The sequence below is a fragment of the Mustelus asterias genome, chromosome 11 (genome assembly GCF_964213995.1).
Source record: "Mustelus asterias chromosome 11, sMusAst1.hap1.1, whole genome shotgun sequence".
Lineage (NCBI taxonomy): Eukaryota > Metazoa > Chordata > Chondrichthyes > Carcharhiniformes > Triakidae > Mustelus > Mustelus asterias.
The window spans coordinates 2,324,623-2,336,109 of record NC_135811.1 but is presented as its reverse complement, the minus strand read 5'-3'; the positions used below and the strand labels follow the sequence as shown (position 1 = coordinate 2,336,109).

Sequence of the window (11,487 nt, the reverse complement as noted above, 5' to 3'; positions counted from 1 at the left end):
GAAGTGTAAACCATCGCTTGGATGAGGTGGAATGTTGGCCACAAGAGGGGAAAATATTCCGCGTTGCTTCCAAACATTTCGGAGCGGGAAAAGAGAACATTTCCTCAATTATGGGGATTGATTCATCGAACAGAATTCAAGGATGTTAATGGTGTGCCGAGCACTGTTCTCCAACAAAAGATGCTAAAAAGAGAGGTGTTGTTTGAAACTGTTTGTTTCCAGTGAATGAACTGTGATACAGTAACGGCCAATCTGTGTCCCCACTCCAGCTCACACCGGGATTGTGTTCAGCTGGTCTGGAGAACCAAGCTCTCTGTACATTCCACAAAGGGGGATTTATTTTCGGGAAGTTGCTGTGATGTGGTTGAGGAAAGTGGCCCGGGAGCCCCTGATTTCAGAAGGAAGAGTTCGTTCAGTCACAGAGTGCAGAATTCAACTTAAATAAGATTAAAGAGAGGGAGAGAGGGGGAGAGAGAGACGGGAGTTAATATTGCAGCCATTAGCTCCGCCTCCAACTCCAGACTTCTGTTTTTTTAATTAAAATGATTTATGCGGAATAATTCGAAATCCCATCAAGAAAAAAATAATATGCATCTGTACATGCATAAATGAACGGTGAGTGATCTAAAGTCTGTGTCGGAGTGAGGAGAGATTCCCCTCCCGCCCTTAAACATTTCCTCTACAATTCAACACAGTCCTCCTGTCCCAGTTTTTAAATATATATAAATATATTTAAAAAAATGCAACCGGACAACTTTAAGAGCGTTAGTTATCCGGTTGCAATCTTTAATTACATTATAATCAATGGAATAAGCTGAGGGGATGGTGGAAATGGTTCTCAGAGAGCCAGAGGGACTTGTGCAGTTGAGTCCTTAGATGTGTGGGGAGAATCTCGGCTTCTGGATGAGAAGGGTGTGGATTTGAGAAGCAGGCAGGGATGTGCTATCTCTCTCTCTCTCTCTCTCTGTGGCCTGACTACTCAGCGGCGGTTCAGCCACTTCCAACAATTCACACTCAATGTTCTGATCACGCGGCTGTTTTATGTCGATCAGTCGGAATCGAATCGAGTGATATAGAACGGCCCACTGTAACTGTACAATATTTACAATTCAATCTCAAATCGAACCGACAGTTTTGTGCTTATTAAACATTTCCCCCACAAAATGAAAGACTCGAAATGTTTAAAGGCAAAAGAAAAGAGAGACGGGGTTTGGGGCTGAGAGGCTGGACACGGCGGGGAAAATGACAAGAGCCAAATGATCAGAAATTAAATCACATCTTACCTCCTCTAGAAAAGCTCCACTCGGAATGGAGATACAACAATGTTAAAATAGATTTTGAAAAAACTACAAAATAAACCAACTTTAGATATTTTCAATGATAAATGTTGGTGACGGGTATGTAACAAATCGAAGGCGGTTCAGTTAGAAAGTCAAGTCCAAAAATAAGCTTTCTAATGAATATATAAATATATATATGAACAAACAAACAAACTGCAATAAGGATGACAACTGTCTAAAGCGTTATAATTCAGAACAGCTCCTCCTACTCTCTCTCTGACTAGTAATTAATGGTGTTTTGAGCTCTCCAACGCCCGCATTGGATAGGAAACTGAGACAGCAGAGGGAGCGAAAAGTGGCACTGCATATAATTGATTACCACCCAATCAACAATAACTTGTTAGCAATCGTCAATTGCCCCGTCTCTCCCTCCTACTTCACTCTAAAGAGAATATTATTCGCTTGTCTGCATACTTGATGTGACAGAGGAGGCTAGAGCGAGAGAGGAGGGAGAGAGAGAGACACACACACACACACACACATAGAGAGAGAGGGAGGAGGAGAGACTGGGTTGGGGAGAACGCCTGTATCTTGTGCGAATTTATCATTCATCGTCCCCGCTTCTGGTGGGGGACTTTCCCTCTCGCGGGTTGGCGGAAGGACGGAGAGAGATTTCTTGGAAACAGCGACTGTGAAGTTGGGGCTGAACTTCCATTGCTAAGCTGTTCCATTTAGTGTGTGTGTGTCTGTGTGTGTGTTGGGTTCTGGTCTGAAAGGGGGCGGGGGGCGGGGGGGAGTTGAACTCTTGAGTCCAAGAATGAGTTCCAAAGAAGAGGCCAAATCTTCCTCCGGCACCTTACACTCTGCAGTTGAAGAACGGAGGTTGAGTCCGCTTGACCACTTGCCGCCCCCGGCCAATTCCAACAAGCCACTCACCCCGTTCAGCATCGAAGACATCCTCAACAAACCGTCGGTGCGGAGAGGTTACACCCTGTGCGGAACCAGTCATCTCCTCTCCCCGGCAGACAAACACACACCTTCGGGTATCGCCCTGAACAGCCGAGGCGGGGTCCTGACCCAGACTTCACCGCTATGTGCCTTGGAGGAGCTAGCCAGCAAAACTTTCAAAGGGTTAGAAGTCAGTGTCTTGCAAGCAGCTGAAGGTAAGTTAAAAAAACATTTTAAAATAAAACTTTACCGAGCGAAATATGTTTCAAAAATCAGAAAGATTCGTCCAAATATCAAGCAGTGATTAACTGGTTCATGTTAAAAACTTTGAGAGGGGGGATTAATTGTTGAATTTTGAGGGTTTTTTTTCGTTGTAAGAGACATTTGATCAGAATAGAGCCGCTTTCTCCTGGCCAGGTATCGAAGTTGGAGTGATAGATTATTCTGAAACAGAGAACCCGTTTCGATTCTGAATATAAACCCGGCTGGAAAAGGGGGAACCAGTCCCGGGGTTAGACTGAGCGTGGGTGAAGAGTGCCCACACTAAACCTCCCGCTTGAACTTTGGGGCTAGATAGAATCTGGTTTAATTCCCCCGGGTTGATCTATTTTAATTTGCGACTGATATGGGTGGAAAAAGACGAGGAATTTAATTTAATCCAAGTGTTGGGGTTTTTAAATATTGAAAAAAAAAATCCCTGGGAGTAATTAAAATACAAAGGTGGGGAATTCATTATCAATGCGATTGTGGCTGCAGGAGCTGGGGAGGGTTCAGGGGATTAGATGTTGTCTTGCTGAATATGCTTTGCTAATGAAATTGATTTGTTTCTGTGTGGGTTTTGTTCCGAGTTGAAATGACCTTGAAATTCCTCTGTTTCTCTGTTCTAAAAAGGGTCTCTTTTAACAGGGAGGGACGGCCTTACAATCTTTGGTCAGAGATCGACTCCCAAGAAGAGAAGAAAGTCTCGAACCGCCTTCACCAATCACCAGATCTACGAGCTGGAGAAGCGGTTCCTGTATCAGAAATATTTGTCTCCGGCCGACAGGGATCAGATTGCCCAGCAACTGGGCTTGACCAACGCCCAGGTCATCACCTGGTTCCAGAACCGCCGGGCCAAGCTCAAAAGGGACCTGGAGGAGATGAAAGCGGACGTGGAATCGGCCAAAAATCTCGGCCCCAACGAGCTGGACAAAATTACCAGCCTGAATGAACTGGAACACACTGCTGCGGAGATCGAGAGTCAATCCAGATCGCAGTCTCCCATCGCCATCAAAAGTGCACTGGGCAAGGCAGCAGAGAACCACATTAGCCCCTCATCACTATCAGCGGCTCACCAGCCCAGGAAAGACTGTTCTGAAGAGGAGGAGGAAGAGGAGATCGATGTCGATGACTGATTTCCTTTTTGTGTGTTTGATTTTTTTTGGCCTCTCTCTCACCCCCCTCTCCCCGTTTGTCCCTTTTTTTAAAGAAAAATAATCCAAACAAAATTTATTACAAAAAAAAATTTTAAAAAAGAGTTTCCGCATCGACTTTTTACATTTCCCAACTCCAAAGCATGTTTGGGATTCAGCCTACTGTTTATTCCTCTAGTTAGAAACGGGCGCAATTCGAGGTAGAAATATCCCCCCAAAAAATAATGTAAAAGAAAGCAATAATCAAAACTAGGGGTACAATTGAAACAGAAAGAGGGGGAAATAACCCCCACTCAATCTGGGCCCTTTCTATGTGTTCGATATTTAAACCAACCTTGGGGAGGGGGGATTAGGAACGGCCCAGTTTCTGTGAGTTTGTGATGTGACTCCGGTTTACAGAGTCCCTGTTGCTGTGCAGCACTTTAAGGACATTTCGGAGTTGGATCTCCTCTTTCCTCCCTCTGCCCTGAATCTTTTGTCCTTGTTCTAGCGAAAGGGGATGGCCCGGGTGTCTTTTCATTTTTTGGGTTTTTTTGCATCGCATGTCGCAAATGTGCACGGCGCTGTTAATTTTTTTTAAAAAGAGAGGGAAACAAAAAAAAATATTGGACTTGTGACTTTCTAGATAATTCTCCCTTTTTGTCTAATCATTTCTCCAAGACGATTTATTATACAACCGATCTCAGAAATTCCGCCTCTTCAATATATCCTATTAAAACCTATTTTTGCGATTTCTTTCTTGTGGTTTGTGGATTTATTTCGAATATTAAAACAGGAACACAATCTGTGCCGGTTTGTTGTGGGTTTCAGATCCGTGGGGCTGCGATATTTGTAGATATTTCTTTGTTTTTTTGTGTGTGCACCCGTTTCTTATTAGAAACACAGGCCGGAGTGGGGATTTTTTGCAATGATGTATATTTTATTATGAAGGTGGAGAGTGGGGGGGTGGGGGGGGGGGGGGTGAAATGTTGGTTATGGGATGTCGGAGGCCGGGTCTCCAGCAGCGAAATACCAGCCTGAATCCCGCTCATTTACCAAACACACGCGTGTGAGATTTAATGAACCCATTGGTGATGTTATTCCTTTTCAGAAGAAGAGAATAATTTACATCCCAATAGACCGTCCCTCGCAGTTCATTCACCGAGAATTCCGTGTTCACAGGTTTCTGTCAGAAGCCACACTCTAAACAATTCAGGATCAAATCTCCCCAGTGCCTCTTGCAGCTATTCCCCCAAATCAGTTAATATTTTCACAATTATATTTGCCATGTTTTTTTCTAAATAACGTGGAAATTGTTTTCTTTTTTTTTAAATTGAAGTTTATTTTCTGGTCGGCTTTGAGCTGATTCGAATTATTCAGGCGGCAGAGGAGTGAGTACAGAGAGAGGAAGCATTACACCGAAATATTTCGCTTTTTCTCAAATTAAAATGAGGTAAAATGTGACCGTTAGGTTTTGTAGCGGATCGCCGTTATTTTCCCCGTTTTTTTCCTCTCTCTGTCTCTCAACGAGGATTAACGGGTTCGGAGATGAGCAAACTGACTCGATTCAGTGACAATTCTGGTTTCCGTATGGTTGCCGGTGTTGGCAATATTGTACAACAGATGTACAGAATCATCCCAATAAATATCGGTGGAGAGGGGGAGGAGAGGGGGAGGAGGGGGGGGGGGGTGGGGATCAGGGACTTGTGCACTGAAATATCCCGGGTTATTTGGGACACTTTTGTATTCGGAACAAAAGTGAAATTTATGTGAGAACTCCAAATCTGTTTTATTTTGAGAGCGAGAGAGAGAAAAAAAGATGCCAATTTTTTCCCGTTTTTGGGCCATTTTCTGCGGGCAGTAAGTCTTTGAGAATGTTGAGTGGGTTAATGTTAGCGGAACGCATGGGAACTTGGGACAAATGATTTCGCAGTGTTGATGTGTCAGTTGACAATGGGCCATACAAACTCCCCTGCTGCTCACCATGTAAAGCGGGCTGCAGCCGGAGCAATGTTGTCTCTCCGGCAGAAAGCAGCTAACCGCTTGGACACCATATGGTTTGTGAATTTTCTAAACAATTTCCAGACAATTTGATGGATCGGTCAATTCTACCCCTTGAATGTTTATCGCCATTTACAAAAGCACTAATATATACATGGCGCTTTTTCGGGGCATCTGTCGCTGCTAATGTGGCTTCTCGCTGGCACTTAGCGGGCAGTGAATTAGAATGGACCTGCCCCCTCTATATCTGTGCAAAAAGACAGGGGGAGGGTGCACTTTGTTAAAAGGCCACTTCGCCTTTTTTTAAGAGGCCAAAATCAAGTTGGTTTTCTGCTGAATGAAGAGCACAGTAGATGTAAATAATCAGGGGAACTTATTGAAGGAAATGTGACATTTACGAGGTTCTGTTTAAAGCGACACTCGTCTCTTTTCACTGCTCTGGATTCGGTCGTTTTAAACCTTTTTAAAATATTCTCTGTACAGCTCCCCCCGCCCCCATCCCCAAGTATTAAACGGGTTTAAAGACACGACATTTTCAATAGATTTTTTTAAGCTAGTGTTTTGCCCAGGCTGAGACAAAGAGCGATTTAAAAGAGCGCGGGGACTGGTGGTCCTGTTACAGGCAGGGGTTCGCTGACATCATTTCAACAATGCACAACTTTTGTCCAGACTGAGAATTAAAGAGCTTCGAAATGAGGAAAACACGCGAATTAAATAACAAAAAAATCTCCACTCGGCCGGGATTTACTCTTTAAACTGAACGGACACACACTCGCAGCGCAATAACACAACCTGTTCTGGCGACAGATTATTCCAAAATGTTTCTGTCTCTGGGACTCATTAACTTTGCAAATACATTGTTTATTTATTTTATCGCATTCGCTATTCTTCTTAAACTCTCCTTCCTTTTTTGACTGTATTTTATTTGTTTTGCTTTAAACGGATACGGTTCAATATTAAAATTAACGCGAGGATTATTTCCAAATATCGGTGTATTCCGCAAACTGTGACGGTGATATTTCTTGCAAAATATATCTGGGCAGAGCTATTCCAAACCTGGGCAAGTTTCCCCAAATCGGAGCCGGGCCTAAAACTAAATTATTTTCGTTACACAAGCAGGAATCAGCTGAAAATATTTCACCCAATAACTCTGGTAGGTTTATAACAACTGTCCAGGATTCGGCCGATGAATCCAGATTTGTGACTGCAGGATGTTAAATCAATGGTGGGACTTGCTGAGTGCCCTCGGCCCCCCCCCCCCCTCCCCTCAGCCCCTCACTCTGTCCCGTGCTCTTCACCCCACCCCCACCCCCCCATCCCCTCCTTTACAGAACCAAATATTCATTTCACCCACTGCACCTTTTTAATCTCTAAAACCCAGAAGAACGGGAAACCCCTTCCCCCCCCATGGCCTGAGCCTCTGCCCCCTTCCCCCCCACCCCAAGCTCAGGCCAGGGCTACTTTGACCGTCTGAAATAAAACGAACATTTGCCACCTTCGGATTGGGAAACACAGAGATGTAATTGTAGGAAACGGAGGACAATGTGTAATGTGAAGGAAGATGGGGGAAAGAAGGAGTTATTGACTTTCAGTGCTGTGTGTGAGTGAGTGTGAGTGAGGAGGTGGGGGAGAGAGCAGTTGGGCAATGACTAGGTTGTGGTGTTTTACAATTCCCTTTACTAATTACATTTCTAGAAGTGACCAGGTTCATGTACAGTCAGGTATCATTTTATCGAAACGAGAGAGGTTAAAGATTATTGTAAGGAAAACTGCGATCGAATTCATTCCCGGAATCCCAGATTCTACAGGACATCAACTTCCACCAAAAAAAAAACTCCAGTGGAAAAAAAACTTCAGAAAAGAACTGTTTAAAATATCGAAATCAGATCCCGTACCCTGCGGAAACAAATCGAATATCTCTTTATAAAACATAACAATAAGGAGGAGAGGTTGTGCCTTTAGAACAATATTATCCGCAGTTTTACCTTGGATTAGAATTGTTTTGAAATTATTAATCCACGCGACTCTGAAAATATAAACTGGACATTAAGAATAAAAGGATAAACCTCTGAGTCTGTTCACAGAACAATCTTCCCCATTTCACACATTCACTAATAAACTTCAATACACATATCGACAGGAGCGTTTATTCGTGTCAGTGTTTCTATGAATGATATGTAAAAATGCGTTATCGAATTCACATCTACACTATGGGACTAACACATGTTAATACAGTTTAATATATTTTATACACACAATATTCTGTATTAATATCTAAACTCTTAAAGTTTAACAAACGGGTTAATGTATCATCTTGTATTCGGATCTAAACGCTAAATGCAAGCTTGGTATACATTTCCGCTATGCAGCGACAGCACACGGTTACACGGGGTATTTGGTACATGCACAATGGCTGTTTTCGTCTCTCCCGGTTCCGTACAGCTCAGCAGAAATTATATGTTTATTTCTGAACTCTACATATAAACGCTGGCTAGATACAAACCCTACTTTATGGATCAGGAACTAGGAGCAAACGGAATATTCCCTGTGTTAATGGGACAGAACTGGGGCAGGATATCTGAGCGAGAGATATTTTGCGGTTTAATTCTGAAGCTCGCATGTTTATTTGAAGTAATTCACAGGCGCCGTTATCAGAGCAGGATCCGACAAGAGAAATGTAAGGGATGCAGTGGAGGAGAAAGCTGTATAATCTGACAGGACTGCCTATGTGGATCCAGTTCCTTATTTCATTCCATGTCAGTTTGATGTCAGACGCAGCAACGATAACTAATACTACAGTCTTTGAGACCAGAACGTGGTAATTAATCCACAAGACTTAAGTGTATTTTACTTCTGGAGAAAAATCACTAATTCAATCGACCGGAAAATTGAAGTTTGATGCATTATTCCCTGTGAAAGTAAAGGCTGCTCTCATTACAAGCCGAATCGAGCCGCGCTCTGCGCTTGTCTACACTTTTCTGATTGTATCTTAGACTTTCTAAATATTGACGGCCAATGATCATATTTCAAAATCCACATCTCCCATTGGGTGGGAAACGCCATCAATTGTACAATGTGAATGGAAGATCGAGGGTTCGCTATAATCCAATTAACCATCGCTGCTTTTAGTATCTCTGCCGAATGTTGGAAAAATCCTTCAACACTTCCATTCTTAATCATTAACATCAGTGTCCTAATTAATACTCGCTGGCAGGCTCCCCGCTTCTATCTGACTGTTAGATTCACTCAGCTTTTCTGTTCAGGTAAATCTCATTTACATTCATTACTTAAACCTACAATTGAAGGATTACAGTAACAGACTTTAAACCTTCACACCGGCACCCACACCCACCCCCCCCCCCCCCCCAACACACACACACACATACCCAGCTACACGCAACTCCAGCCCCCCACACCCACACACAGACACACATACCCAGCCCCACACACCGGCACCCACACCCAGCCCCTCACACACACACACACACAGCTACACAGACACACACCCAGCTATACCCACACCCAGCTACACGCACACCCAGCCCCACACACCAGCACCCACACCCACCCAGCCCCGCACACCAGCACCCACACCCACCCAGCCCCGCACACCAGCACCCACACCCACCCAGCCCCGCACACACACCCAGCCTACACACCCACCCAGCCCCACACACACACACACAGACCCAGCTACACACCCACCCAGCCCCACACACAGGCACACAGACCCAGCTACACGCACACGTACACCCAGCCACACACCGACACCCACATACCCACACACACCCACCCAGCCACCCCGCCCACCCAACCCCACACAGACCCCAATGAACACAACCAACACCAATCACTACTGCAGACTCAGTCTGTGTGTAAAAATCAACCCGAGACTTGTCTGGAAATCTGGGATTTGGACAACTGATGTGAATAATTAATTATTTTTTCAGATAGGTAACAGTGTGTACTGGGATAGTGCCGCCTCTTAGATATACACACACAACACGGTGTACTCGGGTTCTCCCGGATATACTCCATTTCTTACAAGCAACACCGGGTCTTCGGATTGCTCTACCTCTACATTTATATAGCGCCTCTACATCTAACCTTCAGACAACACTCACACAATGCACTCTCCTACATTCTATTTCTCATGATCTTAGAGTTACTCTGTAGAAAGGACTAGATATGGGGGTGGGTCTTGATTTGGTTAAAGGTGCTATATAAATGCTAGGTTTTGTTTGGATGCTGTCACTTGGTAATGCGGTTATTGGTGTATTTTTCACTGCCACACTCTAAACCCTCAGTGTGTCTGGCCACTTCCGCTCTGATATGTACAATCTGGTAAATTAGTTCAATAACTAAAATACACACACATACAGGAATACAGTGTCGCTCTGAAGGGGGGGGGGGGCTGGAAGCAGACATACACAGACAGATACACACACACAGACTCATACATATATAGACACAGACCCACACATACACAGACAGACACAGGCGCACACAGACAAAAACACAGACATACATGGATACAGATACAGATACACACGGACACACAAACATTCAGACACAAACACAAGGTATACACAGACACACACATTGACAGACATACTGACACACACACACACACACACACACAGATGCTGTATCTGCCTCTTTATGGTAACGGTGAACAGTCTGAGTCCAATGTCAGCTCAAAGTGCTGCAACTGCTCAGGTGAATAAATCGACTCGATTATTGGACGCTTCTGGGTTTTCCCTGGATACAATCCTCTCCCCACCCACACTCCCGACTGTCCCACTCAACACTGCCGCTATTCCTGTCAGACTCCCAGCCAGAAATCTGATTCCGCCCTCACCAATATTTACACTCTGCGAGTTTATTCCATTTGTCAGATTAGATCCACATTCTCTCATTGTTCAGTTTCCATGGTCAGTTTATTTCCTTAGCGAGAGTCTCCCACAGACTAACCCCCATCAACCCTCACAGTCCCGCACCGACTGTAAAGACAGACGCGCCCGCCCCCAACTACGCAACACCTGGACAGATGTGCAGAGACCGGGAGAAGCTCAAACAGTAACTCGGAGTTGAAGAGTTGGTGATTTTGTCCTGTTCTAACCCTGGATACCCCACCCCCCACTCCCCCCCCCCCCCATCAGTTCCCCATCCCCCTCACTACCCTATCTACCCCCACCACCTCACCCCCTCAATTATTCCCCCATCCCCAAAAACTATTCCCCCACCACCCTCCCCTCGCCCCATCACCCCCACCCACCTACCCCCTCACCCTCCCCTCTTTCCCCCCACCCCCCTCACGCTTACAACTAGCACCCACCCCCACACCTACTGAGGGGAACATTTCAAACAAGGAGCAGGCACCCGGATCCGGGGGGTGGGGGGAGGAGAGCTATCCAGAGTGTCTCCAGCTGAAAGCCAGTCAGTGACTATCAGGTCCCCGGGCTCAGCTCCAGTCAGACTGAGGAGAGCAGGAAGGAAACGGGCCGAGTGGTCCCCGAGTGACTCTGGGTTGGGGTTAGAGCATCTGGCGCAGGGATTGGATGAGGAATAATCCAGACCAGAACCGGATCAACCCGGGAACAGGATGAGGACTGGATCCTTGTCCCTCTAACCCGGGTACACACCGTTAAATGACTGGGAATGAAGAGAGAGTTCAGGAGAATTGTGAGGATTTGGTGTGTGGAGTGGCTGTGTCTGAATGTAGACCCGGAGTGGGAATGAGCTGGATATCCGGACTGTGTGTGGGGGTGGAATGAGCCTTCACTCTGTGACTCAGGCTGGGATTGAGAGGGAGTCACTCCAGTTTGCATTTCATTATCACTTTTGTTAACTTTTTATCGACTGCG

The 11,487-nt window shown here is 45.2% G+C and overlaps 1 protein-coding gene across 1 annotated transcript; it reads left to right on the top strand.

The window, feature by feature from the left end:
• The first annotated feature begins 2,097 nt into the window (after positions 1-2,097).
• On the top strand, positions 2,098-3,622 carry LOC144500827 (transcription factor LBX1-like). The gene is made up of 2 exons (XM_078224305.1): positions 2,098-2,443; positions 3,135-3,622. The coding sequence occupies exons 1-2, from the start codon at positions 2,098-2,100 to the stop codon at positions 3,620-3,622; spliced, it is 834 nt and encodes a 277-aa protein (XP_078080431.1).
• The last annotated feature ends 7,865 nt before the right edge of the window (positions 3,623-11,487 follow it).

Excerpts from the sequence above, each read along its gene's own strand:
- LOC144500827 (XM_078224305.1), top strand. The coding sequence starts at position 2,098 with ATGAGTTCCAAAGAAGAGGCCAAATCTTCCTCCGGCACCTTACACTCT. Across the intron at positions 2,444-3,134 it reads TGTCTTGCAAGCAGCTGAAG|GGAGGGACGGCCTTACAATC; the intron begins GTAAGTTAAAAA and ends CTCTTTTAACAG.